The sequence below is a fragment of the Pieris napi genome, chromosome 22 (assembly GCF_905475465.1).
Source record: "Pieris napi chromosome 22, ilPieNapi1.2, whole genome shotgun sequence".
NCBI classification, from domain to species: domain Eukaryota; kingdom Metazoa; phylum Arthropoda; class Insecta; order Lepidoptera; family Pieridae; genus Pieris; species Pieris napi.
The window spans coordinates 9,661,571-9,681,764 of NC_062255.1; the positions used below are offsets into that span (position 1 = coordinate 9,661,571).

Genomic DNA, 20,194 nt, shown 5'->3' on the forward strand with positions numbered 1-20,194 from the left:
TGCAGAAACTAGGACGGGTCATGGAGAGTTCGAAAAAATGCTGAAATAGAAGAGTTAGAGAGATAGAGAAAATAGAGCGCAGCCCTCCCCAACATAATAGGCGAATACAAGGCCCATCGACTGCGTTAGCTGGGGCATCATGAGCGTATGGGCCAAGATCGGGCGGTGAAAGAGGTGTACCCGAGCCGGTGTAGTGGTCCGAGACCAGTGGGTCGGCCTAGGTACAGCTGGATTGACACGGTGAAGGAGGGACTGCTGCAGCTGGAGGCCAAGGGTAGCAGAGTCAGCGGAGTAAGTCATATACTTAGATATACCTAGGTCCAGAACCGATTTTGATCAAATTTGACAGTTTCCTCGATTGGGATATTTGACAGTACCAAGGATTGTCTTAAACCACACAAACCTAAGAATTTTACCACAAATGTATTTTCTTTTTTTGTAAGTGGATGAAAATGTTAAACGAGAATCCGGTCTAATTTTCATTTATTTATTTATTTATAAAAGCTTGCCAACGCTTGGCACATTAATACATTGACAGAAGAAAATAAAATACAGTTTTCAATGTGTCAAGCACTTACAGGCAAACATAGCATACAAGAAGTAATAAAATTTATTAATCAAAACAATAATAAAATTTAAACAAACACTAAACGAAAATCGCTCTCAAAGTCTGATGTGAGCAACTATGGATGTCCAGATTCAGCTCGTTTAACAGAATGCTCAATCTGGACATCGGTGAATTTCGGCCAAAACGCGTTCACCGGAAAGGAGGGATATTCAAGTGTTTAATACTTGCTTAAATAAAAAACCTAACCTTCTTCAAATTCTTGATATTATCCAACTCGGCCTCCGTCGGCAGTTCCATCGTCGGCTTATGTCTCCCCATTCTCCCCCCAAAATAGTGACTTATATCATGAGTCACGTGATCACTGACGACCGACACATCATCCAGTCCCCCCAATTCCAACGTAACATGTCCCCCACGATCAAACTCCCCCCTCTCCTCCACAATTATCTTCTCCTCGAAACTCCTTTCCTTCTGGCTCGTCCCCATTTCGATCGCTTCAATGATCGTCATCAGCACCTCCAATGACAACGAATGGATGTTATACGCCGTGGAAGAGACAACGTTCTTTGACAACAATTTCGTCATCTCCTCAAAGACATTCATACAGTAAACATCGCAGTCGAAGTTCAAGTACATCTCAGTACAGAGGCCGGGAATTCTGAATATCTGGGACAAATTCTCCAACGTGATGTGGTGGATCTCCTTTAGCTCGTAGATGGCTTTGGTTGTATCCGTGGATATTATGTCTATAATCTTCTTGAAGAACGCTTCCATTTGAAATTTCAGGTGGACGCGTAGAGCTTCGAAGAGGAGGAACCAGATTTGTAAATCCAGAGCGTAGATTGATATTCTTTCGGTGTCAAGAAGCTGTAACGAATACAGAACAGAAGATATAGAAAACCAGAATGGAATAATACGAACACCCATTCTTGGACCAATGGTAAATGTAAATTTATGATTAATTTAACTTGACGATTCAAAAGTGTACTTGGTTACCCACTTGAATAAAGATATTTTGAGTTTGAGTTTGAGTTTGACCAAGGATAAGTGCTGGTAATGCATTTACTAGTGCATTGTGAGTCAATAAGCAGCTGTTCTATAAATAAATAAATTATTCAAAAACCCCTTAAGAATATAATTAGAGATAACTATGTTATGTTAAACAAATAATATAATTGAATTTAATAAACGGTACAAACAAAGAAATTCATTTTATTATTATTTATTACTTAAGATGTCATGTGGAACATGGTGTAATGGTTGCAGCTCCTTACAAACGTTGTCTAAAACAAAAAACTTGGCGATTAAAAAGAGTGGCGGAGAGCTTATTGCCAGTTCTTCTCGTCCGTTCTACGTCCTTGAATTGAGAACTGGCAGTAAATGCAAAATTAGAAGCATTTAATGTATATTTCTTTTTTGACATTCATAAGTGTACATTATGTTACTATATGAATAAATTATTTTTGACAATGCGCCTATTTTATTTCAGTATCGTAGTTCTTTTTGTTCTAGGTACATGTTCTTCACATATTATTATCAAATCAACGTGTACAAAATATTGTAAAAACTTTTTTAAAAGAGTAAGTATGGAGTTTCATGCAACTAGAGTCATTTTTTTAATATTTTAAACTTGTACTTTTGACTTTCAAAAGTGCCTTTTAATAGGCCTAATTGAAATAAATTATTTGACTTTGACCTTAAATTTACATTAATTCATTCAAACCAAATCGGGATAAACCTTAATAATAAAACCCGTTTTAATTTCCATTACAAATATAGAGCTTAGATTTGTTATAAAGATTTTATACTTTTTTTTCTGGTCACCTATATTTCCTAGCTACCTTCAGTAACGTTGATCCGAACCCTTTCATCCTCCAGCTTTATCCAACTGATTTTATCTATGGTTTTCTTTCTCCATTTACTTCCTGCTATCTCTACCACTTCTATTTATCCACCATTTTTGGGGCGCCCTATTCTCCTTCATCCCCATGGACGAATATTATATATACGATAACAGATATAATACTCACACTCAACAAATTCCTGCAAAGTGGATCCTTGACTAGATATAGCAGTGACGGATATTGTGCCAGTCTATCGGCCGACACTTCCAAAGCAGTTCCGACCAGCTGCAGTCCCAGGTGTACCATCGCTGACGTGTTTTGGGTATCCAGTGGGTTACATAGAGATATTAGGAACCTGAAATAACGGGATCACTTGCAATTACATCTCTATTGACTGTTACTAAGGAGTATTTATCATACGTGAAATTACTGGATTAGTAATAACAAAAAGCCCATAAAGGTTCGTGTGAGCGTTCAAGTATTGCGTCACGCAATTTTTGAAGATTATTGACACCCTCCCCCATGTAACCAAGTATAGTAAAACGTTTCGTGACCACCCAGTGACTCTTTATACCTAAAAGTTACCATTATGTGGTGTAAAGTACTGGCAAATCGAAAATAATATTAGGTCCTTACATATGAAATTGGCGTTTTGTATGGGAGGAACAAAAAGTCGAATATTTTTAAATATAATATATTTAATTAATCAAAGTATGAACCATTGTTTTCTATGCCCTTTTGCCATCTCATAGGTAGTTCATTGATCCCTTTACTAAAAAAACCAGTCGGACGGGAATCAATAAAATCTGTGAAGGCGATTTGGACTGCCCCATCGGAGTTAAATTTTTTCACTTGCAAGAAGTTGTCCAAATTTCGAAAAAAAATGGTAATCTGTTGGAGCAAGGTCCGGGGAGTACGGAGGATGTCTTAGGCATTCCAATTGAAGCTCTTCTAATTTGGTAGCCGTCTGTTGTGCAGTGTGTGGTCTAGCGTTGTCGTGAAGTAGCAGTGGCGTGGAGCGATTGACCAGCTTAGGTTGTTTAGCCGCTAGCTTTTCCATCATGGTTTGCAATTGCTGACAATAGACATCAGCCGTAATAGTCTGGCCAGATTTGAGAAAACTGCAATGAACAATACCGGCACTAGTCCACCAAACGCTTACAAGTAACTTTTTTGGGGTTAATTTTCGCTTGGGGCAGGATTTGGCTGGCTGGCCAGGATCCAACCATTGTGCTGAGCGCTTCCGATTATCGTAAAGAATCCATTTTTCATCACAGGTAATGATTCGGTTTAAAATACCTTCATTATTGTGCCGGTTCAGTAATGTAACGCAGCAGTCGACGCGCTTTTGCCGGTTTGCTTCAGTCAATTCGTGAGGTACCCATCTTTCAAGCTTTTTAATCTTCCCAATTTGCTTCAAGTGAATTAAAACAGTTTTATGACTAACACCGCAGTCTGCAGTTAACTCGGACGTGGTTTGCGATGGATCCGCTTCCACAATAGCCTTCAATACTTCATTATCAACTTGGGTCTCAGGCCGTCCACGGGGCTTGTTCTGCAGGTCGAAATTTCCAGAACGAAAACGTTGGAACCAAAAACGAACTGTGTTTTCTTTTGCAACATGACCGCCATACACATCATTCACCCTTCGAGTCGTTTCCGCAGCACTAGTGCCACGGCGGAACTCGTACTCGTAAATAATGCGATACTTTAAGTTTTCCATTTTGTAAAATGAGTGACGCAAACAGAAAAAAACAGAAGAAAAAAATCAAATGAATGACGGTCATCGAATCACAAATACATGAGTAAATAGCTGTACAAATTTTGATTTGGAATTCTTAACCAAAGAGGAGATATTTGAGGTCAAAGTGGACAAAACGTAAAACGCCAATTTCATATGTAAGGACCTAATATTAACAATAACGCGTAATTCAATCCCCGGCCCGCATCGTAACGTTTTACAAAAGGACCCCCCCTCCAAAATTCATTACGTAATACTTGAACGCTTTCGTTACGTAATACTAAACGAAACTTGAGTTAACATGGCATTGATTACTATTAATTTTATAAAACATATATTTAAAATAAAGTAAATTTAAACTTTTTTTTTTATAAAACCTGATGTTAAGTGATAACACCCGCTCATGGACACTCTCAATCCAGAGGCGCGCGAGTGCGTTGCCGTCCTTTTAAGAATTGAAAGGCTCTTGAAGGACTCTAAGTCGAATTGGTTCGGAAATACGTCAGTTGGCAGTTGGTTCCACATAGAAGTGCGCGGCAAAAACTACCTTCAAAAACGCTCAGTCGTGGAACGACCAGGTGATACGGGTGGAATTAATAATTAATTATTTACTCAACTCATCTCACTTTATTTACATTCTACTAAACTGAAACTTACCTAAATATCTCCCTAATACAGCTAAGGCCATACGGTTGCAAGTTAGTATCATCCTGGGCCATAAATCTAATGCCGCGATGGTTGACATATTCCTCTACTTTTTCTTCTTTTGCTTCTAGGTTTACATCTTTTTCTGCACTTTCGGGAGCTTCGAGTGATTCGGCTGACACTAAAAAAACGTTTCCGATAATGTCCAATAACATAAGTGTTACATAGATTTAAGAACTCTTTAATAAGTCAAGTTAGTTTTTTTGTTAATCCAGCGTCGCAACTCCACTACCCCTAATGTTAGTTAGTTATAAGCTCATGTTTTAAATAATTCAAGCCAGTTGTTATCCAGCTTCAAACAAAGTGATTTATTTGTATGCATACAACCGCCATCGAACTTAACTATTGTCAAGTTATTTGGTTAATTTTATACAACAACTCCGTTCTTAAGCAATATTTTGCGGATTCTCTATATTTTTTAACTCTTTCATCTTTTACAACTCTTCTGCATAAACATTTCTTAACCTTATCCTATCCTGATCAATCGTGACTTTCTTCTTTTCTTCTTCTTGTTTCTTCACGTAATTCTTGTATTTCCTTTTCTTTAGTTTAGTTTGTTTTATTAAAATTTTTGAAGTGAAACTTCTTTAGGCGCATGAGGGTAATTTTTTTACGAATGAAACGCAATAATAATAATATTAGCGTCACGAATATGTGCAGCGTTTTTGTCGAAGAAAAGGGAGAGAGCTATAAGGAGAGAGTGAGAAAGGGCAAACGTAGCATGAAGCAAATAGCCATGGAGCGAGAGTAGGGAGCAAGCAAGTGAGAAAGATCGAGAGAGAGAGTGAGATAGAGCGAACGTTGCATAACGCACAGTGCCATGGAGCGAGAGGTGGGAGAGAGCTATAGTGAGAAAGATTGAGAGAAAGAGTAAGGGAGATCAAGAAAAAATTCACGATATTGGTTGATGTATTCGTTTAGTAGTTACATATTAAATCTTTAGATGGCAATTCTGTCGTCTTGTGCAGTAAACGTAGAGTTTTTATTTATATTATCATTAGCACATATACAGTGTGTAAACAATGTGAATATAGATATACAAATACATGAAGTGATAATATACCGGTAGATGATCATCTATTGGGGCTTTTACCTTTGTAAGAATTAATGTACAAAGATGACGCACGTACTTTTTTTTGTATTACTTTAGATTAAGGTTCTATAATTTTTTTAATATCATTTAGTTATGCACTTCTTGCACTTTACCCATCATATTTCGTTTTTTAGTTTTGCTTGTGTTATTGTGTTTTTTTTAATGCAACAAAATGTGAATAAAAAAATAATTACGTCCGACATATAAACGTAATTTAAGTTATCTATTACTTATTATAAATCAATCACAAGATATGAAAAATACGATCTTCCTACTCACCTTCATTCTCCTCTTTTGCATCACCTGTAGTCACTTCATCCTTTTCATGCGAATTGACACATTTCTCCAGCAGTTGACTGATAGGTGTGTTTCCATTAGCTAAGTCCATGGAAGAATGACGTCCATGCTTGGTCGTTGGTTTAATTTCGTCTGGTTCTATCGTTATCTCCTCTTCATTTATTACATCTTTGTCTTGACTAAAAAGCGATAGTATTGTTAAATTAATTTATCAATATACTTATAAATATACATATATGAAAACGTTTAGTTATTTACGGTCCTATGCATTTAGGGGCCCCTTCGTTTATAATAAAATTTCCAAATCTATGGATTCTGAGATTGTTAATATATATATGTAAACTCGCAAGTCACATAGAAATGACACTAGCCATATTGGATTTCGACAAGAGGCATTACTACATATCTTGGTATGACTTTGAGGTTTACATTTTACATACACACTTATTCACACACTCACTCATTCAGTCATTCTTAATTTGTAACACTAAATTTTTTTAAACTGTTTTAATCATGTACCACGTAATAATTATTGTTTTCTAGTTACCCAGTTGTTTTTTTCCAGAAGTATTGCAAGACACAAAGATAATCTATTGATTGAACGCAACAATATTGAAGTTAACCTATGAAAATATCTTGCGATCTCTAAAAACACATTTCATTATCTTTATTGTAGATCACTGTAAATATACAGTAGTGTAGTAATTCAATAGACTGCCTGAAATAACGTGCTAGAAAGGCCGCGTTTCACTAAGGCTCAATTTATAACATGTCAAAATCCAATATGTTGTTGACATATAGAAGACACACTAAGCGCTAGAATCTCGTTTCTGAATAAGGACATTTACTTTCAATTCAAAATAAATTTAACATATATAGTAAAAATTATTGACATTAAAGCCAGTCAGTCAACAGACTTCTCCAATATACCTTACCTTTGTTTGAGAACTGGGACCTTACTCGGTTCGGTATCGGGTTGGGTATCATTTGCTAAAGCGTCAGTAACTGGCGATTTTCTGTCCAAGGAGTTTGTACCTATTGATTAGAAGCATAGTATAAAACAAAATCGGGTTCCTTCGAACACGAGAACGGCTGGACTGAATTGTTATGATTTTTATTTGTATCTGTACTTAATAGCTGAATAGATGAAAAAAATCTAATACAAAATTATCATGGGTAACTGTTAACCATTAATGTTCTAATACGATAAACTTTTCCCTCAAATTAACGAAGGTATTTTAAATAAAGGTTCCGAATCAACAAGATATATCGATTTTAGATTTCTTCATTAATAATAATAATTTAATCCAATTAGACAACATAGACCCATTTTATTTAGTACAACTTGAAGACTATAACAACATCAACAACAAATAAAAATTAACTAAAAATTAAATACTAAGTAATGAAAAGGGATTTAAATAAATAAGTATTGGTTATATATATATATCTTAGTAACGTTGTAAACTTAATATTAATTTTGAATTCATTTTACTTTCAAATAATCTGTAACACGACTGACTATTAGGCGGTGCGAAGGTCGTTGGAAAAAATTTAATATAAATCAAACAAAAAATTGTGAATGTATTTTAATATTTAACGTATTTTCTTTAATATTCCCAACATTAAGTAGTACTATCGAATGGTGTTAAATTGAAAATTTTCCTTTCTTGAGTGTTTTGAAATATTCCAGTATAGACAGAGCGATACAGAACTAAATGTAAAAAGAGGCTTTGGTATATTATTGCTTTGTGCCCTGCTCAGATCCTTTTATATAGGCGTTTGTGGGCTATATCTCCTAAACTATTCATCGTACAAAAAATTTGTAAAGACAATGTGTCTTGTAGCAAATCGCTAAAAGTAAAATAAATTTATCCAGCAGCACAAGGTTCATACAATAAAAAAGACAACAAAAATACTGCAATGTGCTACTGAAAAGGCATACACTCAGCATCAAATTTCACCTAAAATCTATCAAAACGAGATTAGGTTAATTTCGATTTTGATTATTCTTAAACGTTAATTTGTGTTTATAATTTCTATTGTTTATTTTTAAATACAAAAACCAAGAAAAAGAAAATATTTAAGGTGTTTATTTTGAAAAGAATTCAAAAATTAGGAAAAAGTCGATAAATAAAAATAATCGATTTTTTATGCAGAATGTCACATCCCTACTACTGAGTATTGACTATTGAGTAATTAATCAATAGTTAATAAGACATTTCTTTAATAAAAGGAGGCGCCGGTACATAGGTGGTAGCCAACTGCCTCTCGGAAACAAAAATTATGTGTTGAGTATGTCTTGATTACCATACCCCGCGCACCGGAAACCGGCACACGTACCATTTAAGCGGTAAACACCCTTTTAGCAATTCATACCAAGGTAAACCATACATAATATTTCTCATATACAGCGATAGCGCGATTTAAGTCGCTAAAATGCCATCTAGTGGCGAGTAATGTAAACACATTATGGAGGATATCAAATATTGAAATAACTTAAACTTAGCCAAGACTTTATCTATAATATATATGTATATTATAAAAAGTCTTGAGGACAAATTTGATATAAGAATTAATTAAGAATTGATATGAATGTTTGTTTTTAACAAAGTGGAGACATATGTACTTGTTTAAAATCCATTAACATTCCTTCAACAGTCTAAAGATGAAAGTGCAATAAAATCACTGTTACAAAAACTACATTTTTCTAACCAAAACAATACAAATAATTTATATAAGGAAATTACAAAACTTTACAAAAATCTTAATTACAGCTATAAAATCTGAACAAATACTTACTGTGAGCATTAGTAAGGGATTTCTTTTTGTTAACCTTATCTCTTCGCTTTAGAGACAGGCCAATAGTGGTAAAAGTATTGTTATCTTCAGGAGAGAACTGAGGTAGTCTCATAAATATAAGTTGTGTCATGTCACGGAGGCACTGTTCAGCATTACGACGAAGAAGCTCTGATAAAAAAAAAATTCTTACTTAACCATTTTCATTTACAGAATATTTTGGATTAAAAAGTATCTAAAGTATAAACCAAGGCATTCTTGATTTCATCATAATCTTACCTGTAAGCCTAGTTTCAAAGCAAATTCGGAAACAGCTGAGCATAATCTCACAAACACTGTCATCTGTCAACATGGCACCCTCAGGGCTTAGCATCAGTGTTCGTAATACCTAAATAAATATTTGATTACATTGTATTTATTTATTTATAGACATACTAAAAAAGTACAAAACCCAAAATATTATCAGCGCTTAATCTGTGGTCATACCTTAAACACATTATAACAATCTTGTTTAGTGCAACGAGTACTAGTAAAAGAAAGTTTTATGAAAAAAGTACAAAAACTTGAAACTCTACAAAGCTAAAATTATAACAATGGTATCAAGAGGCTCTTATGTTAACAGGACCTGTACTAACTTGTAATATTTTCATTAAAACAACACCATCCGATGAGTGGTCTGTGCCAACAAACCGAGCATGTGTTACAGCATCTGCTATATCCTCCACTGTGGCAGGAACACTTGGGTGTGTGGGGTCTATAATTTAAATATAATCCATATAATTTAATACTTATAAAAACATTTACAATTAATACTATTAGAAAATCGAATAAGTTTTAATTGTACTTATATTTGTCTCATTCATTTTGGATCTCAGATCCAAAGAGTATTCTATTTACATATTTCCCTACTCTGTTTAAAACTGAATTTAGCACAACTTAAAGTTGATATTTATAAATTATTTACCTATCAGCCCATATGATAAAAACTTATGTATAGATGATAGTGCTAAGCTTGTGACGGGTCCAGTTGTTTCCTTGCTTCGTATCACTTCTAAGAAAGGGCTTAAATAAGTCGCAGGATCTAATAGACGAAGATCATCAACTTGATTCAAAATTATTTTCAGGTCTTGAAAGGTTCGCATGAGCATATCGTATTCTTCGTTTGGGAAAGAGTGAGATCCCCACCGTGCACTCCTTCGCATGGCGGTGACCAGCATAGCCATCTCGCCCTGGACCACAAAGATTCCATTCCCGGGTAAAGACATTTTTAAACACTTTTATCCAAAATCTATTAACAAATTATTGGTCATTGGTTCTGGGACTAGACTCAACAGTTACATATTTTAGGGCACTTAAAACGACACTACACTCATCTTTAGAGAATAGGCTGGATAAATTAATATACAATCTATAAAAACAGTCCGAATTCATTAAACCAAGAATGTTCGAATTCGATATCGTCACTGACATCTGACAAATAAAAACAATGACCTACGTGTTGACGACTGACGTCTTAAATGTTTAGTATAGCTTGACTCCGCTAGATAGCAGCATTCTCAATTTGTATTAACGTAAATTTATTTGGAAACTATATAAAACAAACTTAAAATTCGAGATCAAATTAATATGCTCATTGTTTGTATTATATTTATTTATTAAAACTTTGTTGCAGAAACGAAATACAATTGACATAATTAAATTAAATTGTTTATTGGCGGGCTTATCGCTTTCGAGCGATCTCTTCCAGGCAACCACTTATATATTGTAATTTATTTAATATCGTTAGGTAATTCAGTTTAATGCATTTAGGCCGCGGTGCATTTAAGTCGATCAAATCTCAATATTTACAATAGTCAATTTCTAATAAGGCCAATTGTCATAATATAATTGTCAGAGTTCAAGATGTCGGACGATTGTGGTTTACTTTTTTGACAAAAGGAAATTTTTCTTATAATAATTTAGAGAGAGTGACGTTGTTCCTTGTAAAATATCTACTAGATCTCACTAAGTAACTGTAAGTTCATGAATAAAATACATAATAATTATTAAAACGTTACGTTTTCCGTCGAATTCGCAGTGAATGTGCGTCGTCATGCGTGCAATGTCTATCAACGTTTTGTCAATTTTGCTCTTTTTGTGATCGTAGGGTTATTCTTAAAAACTGTATCTGATTACGTTGCAGGCGGTGCGTAGCCCAAATTAAGTTCTCAGAATGGTGAAGAAAAAGAGACAGAGCGATCCATCGGAAAACGGTGATGAATCGACTGAATCTTGCGATGAAACTATTAAATCCACATGCCCTCACGTTGCGAAGGCCGTGGACCTAGCAAAGTTGAAAAGAGCTCTTAAAACTAGTGGATTTGAAAAGGAATGTGCCGAATGCAAGAAAAATCCGAAAACCGAGGACGACGACCCGAATTTTGAGATAGATTTGTCTTTATGGATGTGTCTTCGTTGTGGGGGCCAATTATGTGGACGAGCCCGAAATAAGCACGCCCTTAACCACTTTAACACGCCACACTCTGACTGTCATGCCCTCACTGCTAATACAACCTCTTGGGAAGTGTATTGTTATAACTGCAACAATGAAGTCACAGCTACTAGTTCTAAAAAACTGCATGAATGTATTGAATATCTTAAAAAACAGGCTACTGGAAACCCTAGACTACCACCTATAGAACTGTTTCTTGACCCTCAAAACAAGAATATAGAAGTCCCATTAACTGTAGAAAATATAATTAAAACCGATAAGCTTAAAGATAAAGCTATGGCATTAAATTTACCTAGGGTTAGAGGCCTGTCAAACCTAGGTAATACTTGCTTCTTTAACTCGGTAATGCAGTGCCTAGTGCAGACTCCATATTTGTTGGATGTGTTGCAAGAGATGGCTGCACCAGGGGAGAGATTTACATTACCAGGTGGAAAGTTAAAGCTTAAAGGTGAAAATGGGGATGATGGAAAGGAAGTTGACCTTCCTCCAATTACAGGACAACTTGCAGAGTGGGGACCTTTAACTAGGACACTGGCGGAAACATTGGCTGAATTACAGACAGGTATGTTCTTTTACAGTACACAGGTGATATAAAATCATTTAAAACCATTTTATATAAAATAATTTAAAACAAATAAATGTCTTCATTTCAATCTCTTGAATAATTATTAAGGAAAACAAAATAATTACTTCCTTATTAGAATTGTAATTTTACAGGTTAATTGTAAGTTTATAGTTATTTTTAAATAAAGTAGCATCATCATAAGAAATTTACATTAAAGGGAATCCATTCTAGAATATTTCATGTTAATAAATAAATAATGTGGAATATATATTCTTAAACATTCAAAGATATAAAATTGCTGTTATGTATTTTAACCTGTTGTTTGTATTGATATTACATAGTGCCATTTTGACAAAACAGCTAATTGAGATGAATTAATATAATTATTACTTTTATAATTAATTAATTTATGTACTGTATTTTTCATGTAATTTAAAATGCAATATAAGTTTTACTAAGTATTTTTACTGACCTATATATCTCATGCCATTTCACTAAAGAGATATGTTAAATATTTATAGATACCACATTCACAGATATATTTAGAATAATGCTTCACAAATGGGTGATAGTCATTTTCTAAATTAGTCTCATGAAATTTTGTGCACTAAGCAACAAAAGTATTTATTAAAGCAAATATTGAGTTAATTCAATTGTAATATAAATATTTTTTTTTTGTAATTAGGTTTGATTAAATATTGATGCCAGTAGATGAAGCAAAAACCTGGAGCTTCTGGGTGATATCTACTGTGCATTACCAAGTACTCCCTGGGGCTGGCATAATAATAAAATCTTTAAATGCATAAATTAAGAGATACAGTCGACTCTCGATAATTTGAAACTTAAGGGACCAGAGATTAATTTCAAATTATCAAGAGTTCAAAATAACAAGTGTTTGAATAACCACTTCTGAAGGAAATAAGAATTTGATCAAAACTTATTACTTATTATTGCTATATTCTTATTATGTAATAACAATTATTCACAAATTTTTATTTTGAAAAGAAGTCTGTAATCTTTTTTTGAGTGAGTGACTCATTTATGTAAACAATTGACAAGTCTGTGCATGTATGTAAACAAACGACAGGTATGTGCATGATAAACGCTTTAAATTATAGAGAGTAGGGAAGACCGGATTTCAAATTATCGCATGTTGGCGAGCAAGATAATACTTTTTCAACTTCAAATTACCGAAGGGACCAATTATCATTGATTTTATTCAATTTATCGAGTATTTTTCAAGGGACCGGAAAATAAATTCAAATTAGCGAGAGATTCAAATTAACGAGTGTCAAATTATCGAGAGTCGACTGTAACTAAATTATCCTAAGACATTATTAATTTAAATATTATGTAAATACATATTAACTATGTTGTGACCATAATAAAAGTGTTTTAAACTGATTACATAAAATGAAGCCATTTTATTTAAGCTTGCTTAATTTAACATTGAATAGAAATTGCTAGATTTTTCTATAATCCTATGTTTGGTTAGGTGTTCTTAATATAGGTGTGTTAAAAAATGTTAAAGACTTACAAAATTTTAAAAGCACTACACAATCAACCAATTAAAATGTCATGTCATGCCACATTATAATTAACCATAATATAACATTTAAATTCATATTCTCTGATCAATGGAGGCACATGTATCTGCATAATTTATGTTAATACCCCAAAATAACTACTGTTTTGCTTAATTAATGAATTTATTACTAATATTCTTAAATCATATAGAAAATTACTTGATTTTGAATAAATTTTGAATTATTTTTTCAGGTGAGGGTGGTGTGTACACTCCACGTAAGCTGCTCTCGGCTCTAGTCAACAAGTTACCACAATTTGGTGGTGGAGATCAGCATGACTCACATGAACTCTTACGACACTTACTTGAAGCTGTCAGGTTAGTTAGTATTTGTTGTCCTGGCCAATTATGCACGTAACAAACAAAAATTTTTGTGAGAAAAAAGGGAACAATTTTCATTAGTTTTAATTTTCATTTAAATTTATATTAATGTCCATCAATGAAAACTACTAGATATTCTCACACTGGCATCAGCATTTGTTGGTAGCGTTTTGTTCATATAATATTACATCCGTATCATGCATTATGTAATTTTACTAAAAATAGAAAAATATCTTAAATATTGATGGTTAAAAAGAAATCTGGTTAGCCCCCAATTAAGTTTACAATGACGCAATTATCATAATTAAAATTATGATAAACCAATTATAATTATGATAAACTAATTATACAACCAAATTTGATAATATAACATTGACGAAACAAATTATGTAAGATGTTTTCCTTATAAACATATGTTTACAATTGAAAGATTTCTTGGATATCTTTAAAAAGAGGGTTTCTATATTTAAACTGCTTATTATGTGTACCACAGAGCTATAGGTGCCTTTATAGATTTGTTTTTTTAATAAATTCTAGAAACATTTTAAGATTTGAGTGTGTGCTATTTTTTCTGAAACTGATTAAGGCAATTTGTCTGTAGCTTTTTATTTTAAAGAAAATTTGAATATGTTGTTATTCAACTTATCTAATGTATATATATAGTAACATAGTATAATATATAGTAACTACTGCAAAATAGATTTAGAATTATTCAACAAATACAAAAAAATAATGAAAATATCTCTAGTTCGTTAATTAACCTTAGTTAGCTAATTAAAATTTGGTATGTGTGTACCTACACAAATTGGGCTTGGGGTAAACAATTCTGTGTAATGATTAATTTATAATTCCCAATTACCAATACCAAACAATAATTGTTTTTCTGGAGATCAAAACGGTCCAAGCTTTTACTGTAATTATGTTAAATAATTTGTAATATTTAATTTCAGATCAGAGGACCTTCGTCGTTACCAATCGGTGATTTTAAGCAGCCTTGGAATGAACTCCAAGGTTGATCCGTCCAAAGTTGATGGTGATCTGAAACAGAAAGTCAAGTTTTATGGTCAGCAGGCATCGGATACTATGCTTAGACCTGAGCAGGTTATTTTTTTTATTGTTAACAAATTGGTGTTGGGTCAAAGGAATATAGAAAAGTTGATGATCAGCCTTCTAAGCTTTGCAACTATACAATAACTATAAAATATTTGTATGTAACAGAAATAATTATATATTATTATTGTAACTTGTCATGAATCATAAAAATATTTGAAATTCTTTGGGAGAACCGGAATTATTTTAAAAAATATGACTAGAACAAACATACCATTACGCGAAACAAAAACAATTAAAAATATGTTTTAATATACATTGCAGGTATTCCGTGGATTTCTAGTCTCAACACTGGAATGTCAGGAATGTTACCAGCAATCAGACAGAGCCGAGTACTTCCTTGACTTGTCTTTGCCTGTAGCAGCTTCACGACCACAACCACCTGCCCTTACCAGGAGAAGAGCGAATGGTAGGTTTTATATAGACTAGTTTTTTTTTGTTATAAATGCATCGCCCCTAGAATTGTCGCTAAATTTCGCGTTAAGGAAATAGTGATTGTTACCTGCCGACCCAGCCACGCCCCCCGACCACAATTATAAAGACAAGTTCACAGAGGCCAGTTTTAGGAAGACCATCAAATAATAATTTACGTATGTTACAAGAGTGATAGCTAAATGAAATTTACAAGAGGAAAAGCTTGTTAACTAAGGATATTTTTGCTTTCTATTTCTTTAATAATATTAAAAAAAAATTAAATAAAAAAACTTTTGCACCTGTAGGTTTTATGTTGTAATGTCAAAAAGTGTTTCAGCTAAGTAATAAAAGAGGAACAATTGTTTATCGTCATTATTTTCAAAGATACACCAAAAAATTACCTAAAAAGCGGAAATTCACCAGAAACTGAAAAAAATTATAACTCCAGTTAAGTTTGGTGGTTGTTGTATGGAGATGTTTAAATAAAAATCTTTGTTTGTAACGACTAGTTTTAATGTTTTAAAATATGTGCTTATAAGTAACACAAAATTAGGGTTAGTGGGGTTGGAAGGCGAACAAAAATAAACTTTGCTTGACTTTTGTCATTTAGGCTAAATGACACAAGGACTCATTGGTTTCGAGTGTGCGATGATTGTTTACATTTAGTTTACGTTTCTAATTATTACCATAAATATGTTACTTAACTAAAGTTTGGTTACATAGCTCTTAAGTACAAAAAATCGTAGAACATAGAGGGGTTATTCGGGTTCCGCTAAGGATGCTCTCTGGACCACCGCTTGACACTCCTTTTTTGGGACACTCTGTATATGGGCTGTGTCTCTTTTGTGTAGAGTACGTAATAATAATGTATAGTGTTTGTTTGGTATGCAAGATGGAGAACAAAATCTTATATGACAAATCTAGGTATATATAGCGTTTTCTGTGTGTCATCTGTCAATACAACAGTTGTCAAATGCAAATATTGTCAGAAGAGCTGTCAAACTATTTTTTACGACGGCAATACATAAGAATATATTACGTTTTGACTTCGCTCCTCCTTTTATTAATCTTTGTTCCTGATGCTTTCAAACCACTTCCCTTTTGTTAGTGACTAAAATGTGTTACGTCCCTTTAACCACTGTACACTGCATGAACCTTTTCAGACGAATCCACATTCAATGTTCAAGACGAGAACAAACCTTCTAAACATCAGCTCAAGAAAGAGAGACTCGCTGCCAAGAAAGCTTCTAGAAGGAACAAAGGTTGGTTACTCTTTCCTATATTGATAGCGATTGGGCAATTTTCTATAAAGATTCATTAATATTTATTTATTAAGATACACCAAAGAATATATAATGAATTTTCTACAGTATATATTGCAAGCTCTCTATTCTAAAATACATGACAATTATGCTGAACATAATTTAAAAAATACAATTATAATATTACGCTTCCAATTTAAGTTTTCACTACTAATTTCTTGCTTAACAATGCTTTTTTTTTCATTGATCACTACTGATTATATCAAACTAGTATTTAAAGAGAAGACCTTAAAGTTTGGAAAATTCTGCTGATTTTGACTGTATAAGGAACGAAAATGTTCTATCTTGATAGTTGCGTACCTTTGTTTAAGATTCTCAAAATTTTATCTCTTCACTGTATGTGTATTTAAGAAATGTCCTTATTCGTTCAAAAAAACATACATATTTTTATATCAACGGGAATGGACAACTGTCAAAGTAGACATGGGGAGAAATTGGCTAAGCCAAAAATTGATCTAGAATTGTATAGGTTCAACCAAGTTTTATAATAATGTACCAAAAACATTTAAAGATCTTTTCCGACTAGAGTTTTTTAAAATCGACTATTCTCTTAATTTTCGTAAAATATTATAATTAATATTAATTTGTTTAATATATTTTAATAATGTACCACCATAACATTTTTGTACCATATGCAAATAAATTATTATTATTCCGTATTTGACCATTTTTTTTTTTTTTTTTTTGGAGTTTATGGCCTGGTATCTAGACCTTTAGGCCAAGTCTTGAGTATTTTTATTCGGTTTTGACCATTTAATATCAATTAGGATATAGTATTAGTATGACTAGAGCTGAACTCAATTTAATCTTAATATTTATTTACAGGCACTAGAGACAAATCTACAGAGGTGAACGGCAAGGAAGACGGTAAATCATCATCGGAGCAGTCTGACGCTGACGTCGAGGACAACTTGGACGAAATGCCCAAGATAGCCCAGAACCAGACTTCTAACACCCCATCCGTCGCCCACACTGCAGCTAACTTTGCAGCCTACCACATGGAGTCTGGCTACAATTCAGAAAAAGTCATCAGCTCCGACTCGATCAGAACTAGCCCGGTCGATTTAGACAAGGAGAAAACCGATAACACTCCAGAATCAACCGATAAAGACAAGGACTTCGCCGAAGCGGCCTCGTCGACCGTAGCCCTCGATTACAAACCCCTGAGCCGCCTGGAGAACCTCTCGAACCCGGATTCGGGAGTGGCCAGCCCCGATGCCACCAAACATAACTCCACAGAGACGGTCGACAACGTCGACTCGCCTATCAACGGAAAGGAATTGGGAAGTCACAGCTCCCTATCCAGCGAAATCAACCTGGATCTCTCCAGCCCCCTGCATAAGTTGTCCCCGATCAAGAACGACTACGAAAGACCGGTGTCGAGAATATCGTTCGCTCCCGAGTACACGAACGAGGTCGTCTCCCGCGGCATCAGCACCCAAGGATCGAAGGACCTCTTGGAGAACAATTGGGAGTTCAACGCCGTCGGCCCGCAGAATGACATAAACAATCAGGAAGTCAGCAGCAAATTGGAAAAGCTGAAGTTGGATATGGACGACATTAAACCCAAACCGACTCTCCCGTCGCCCGTCGACGACGCGCCGCCGGCTTTGCCTCGAGCCAATCTCGAACCGGAGAGGAATTTCGGAGGAGCGAGTCGCGATTTCATGTCCTTCTCCAGGCCGAGTCCCCTCTTACCGAGATACGTTTGCGACGAAGACGAATGCAGTATCCAGTCCTGTCTCAGCAATTTCACTGCGCTCGAGCTGTTGACGGACAACAACAAAGTCAGCTGTGAAACCTGCACGGAGAGGATCAACGGGAAAAACGGGAAGTCGGTGTACACCAACGCTTCGAAGCGTTTCCTCGTGTCCAGCCCGCCGGCTATTCTCATCCTTCATTTGAAGAGGTTCCAGATCGGCCCCCGGTGCATGTTCCGGAAGATGTCCAAACACGTGGACTTTCCGACGATTCTCGATTTGGCCCCGTTCTGCGCCATGGATAAGCTGAAGAAGCTCCCGAACGTCAATCGCGGTCAGAACGAATTGCTGTACTCCCTATACGGGATCGTGGAGCACTCCGGGGGCATGCACGGGGGGCACTACGTGGCGTACGTTAAAGTGCGTCAGGCGGTCAAACGGGACGATCCGAAATGGTGGTTTTTGCCCAAGAGTGCTAACATACCCGCTTCGGGGAGCGGCGACGGTGACGGCGATTCGGAATCCGATCTTTCGGGTTACGAATCCGGCGAAGGGGCGACTCCGAGCGCGGAGGCTCCCGCGGGAAGATGGTTCTACGTCTCCGACAGCATGGTGTCCGAGGTGACCGAAGACAAAGTATTACGGGCCCAAGCGTATCTTCTGTTTTACGAAAGGATTTTATAAATCGAGCCCGGCCTAAGATTTCTACGGATGGCATTTAAGTGGAAGACTGACGCTTTGTAGGGTCGGAATGAGTAAGATTTGTTAAGTTTAATGTTCTGTATATAGTTTTTAAAGGCTTGTCACTTTCTCTAATTTGTATATTAATTAGGAGTTTCATTGATTTTTCTTTGTACAATAGTAATTATTTGTACATTTGCAGTTAAAATTCAACTGCTCGATATGATTTGAACGGTTTCCAGACGGTTCCTACATTTTTCTTTGTAGCTTCGGTCTTGTCTCATATTTAAACATAGTAAAATATATGCTGTATCATATTATCATTTTCTCTAAAGGTGCTCCTACATACTATGAACTGTATCACTTTATCATTGTAGGTACACCTTTATTTTTATAAGGGATCTTATATTACCGTCTCGTAGTCAAAGTAATATGTTATCAAAGATTCGCTCGTAGTAATTGTGTATGTCAATAATTTTGCTTGTCGGCAAAAAAGTAGATTTTAAACGTTTGGGACTCGTAAAGGGATAGTCTTCCATTGGTTGTCAAAGTCTTTCATACCGTTTTATTGTATTTATAATTTAAATGCGTTTTTATTTAATGCTATTACGTTGAATCCTATACTGTATTAATTTTTTATGCTTCATTACTCTAATAAAATAGTTTTACCTCAATCAATCTATCAATGCCCTGTTCTTTGTCAAGGTTACTTGAATAATATTTTTTGAAGTTATACTTCTTTAGGCGCGTTATGAAAAATTGATGAGAGTGAAATTTTACGATGCGCACGCACCGTGACACAAAATTAACAGAATGAAGTTGCCCACGGAAGATGCTACGGCATTGGACATAATTTAAAAACAACATTCGAATAATAATAGAATTTATGTTACACTTAATGTAAGAGAATGATAATAAATATTTATTTATTTAATTTTTTAAATGTAAACTGAACTTT

At 34.7% G+C, this 20,194-nt stretch overlaps 2 protein-coding genes and 1 non-coding gene across 4 annotated transcripts in view; 1 reads left to right on the forward strand and 2 right to left on the reverse strand.

Moving 5' to 3' along the window:
• Positions 1-10,525, reverse strand: part of LOC125060789 (Golgi-specific brefeldin A-resistance guanine nucleotide exchange factor 1) — a 37,543-nt gene extending 27,018 nt beyond the window's left edge. For both annotated transcript variants that reach the window (XM_047665857.1, XM_047665856.1), the window contains exons 1-9: positions 10,012-10,525; positions 9,683-9,801; positions 9,327-9,435; positions 9,051-9,218; positions 7,184-7,283; positions 6,231-6,427; positions 4,811-4,979; positions 2,599-2,767; positions 815-1,435 (exon numbers count right to left, since the gene is read on the reverse strand). In XM_047665857.1, the coding sequence (XP_047521813.1) occupies positions 815-1,435; positions 2,599-2,767; positions 4,811-4,979; positions 6,231-6,427; positions 7,184-7,283; positions 9,051-9,218; positions 9,327-9,435; positions 9,683-9,801; positions 10,012-10,312 (1,953 nt within the window). In that variant the 5' untranslated portion in view covers positions 10,313-10,525. The remainder of the gene's footprint in view (positions 1-814; positions 1,436-2,598; positions 2,768-4,810; positions 4,980-6,230; positions 6,428-7,183; positions 7,284-9,050; positions 9,219-9,326; positions 9,436-9,682; positions 9,802-10,011) is intronic.
• Positions 8,484-8,616, reverse strand: LOC125061062. The gene has a single exon (XR_007118968.1). It is a non-coding gene; the product is annotated as a U11 spliceosomal RNA (small nuclear RNA).
• Positions 10,526-10,909: 384 nt separating the features above from the next.
• Positions 10,910-19,910, forward strand: LOC125060790 (ubiquitin carboxyl-terminal hydrolase 16). Its single transcript, XM_047665858.1, has 7 exons — positions 10,910-11,061; positions 11,230-12,100; positions 13,883-14,006; positions 14,960-15,110; positions 15,384-15,528; positions 16,697-16,795; positions 17,681-19,910. Exons 2-7 carry the CDS (start codon positions 11,260-11,262, stop codon positions 19,237-19,239), a joined length of 2,919 nt encoding a protein of 972 aa, XP_047521814.1. The 5' UTR covers positions 10,910-11,061; positions 11,230-11,259; the 3' UTR covers positions 19,240-19,910.
• The last annotated feature ends 284 nt before the right edge of the window (positions 19,911-20,194 follow it).

Excerpts from the sequence above, each read along its gene's own strand:
- LOC125060790 (XM_047665858.1), top strand. The coding sequence starts at position 11,260 with ATGGTGAAGAAAAAGAGACAGAGCGATCCATCGGAAAACGGTGATGAA. Across the intron at positions 15,529-16,696 it reads TACCAGGAGAAGAGCGAATG|ACGAATCCACATTCAATGTT; the intron begins GTAGGTTTTATA and ends GAACCTTTTCAG. Across the intron at positions 16,796-17,680 it reads AGCTTCTAGAAGGAACAAAG|GCACTAGAGACAAATCTACA; the intron begins GTTGGTTACTCT and ends ATTTATTTACAG.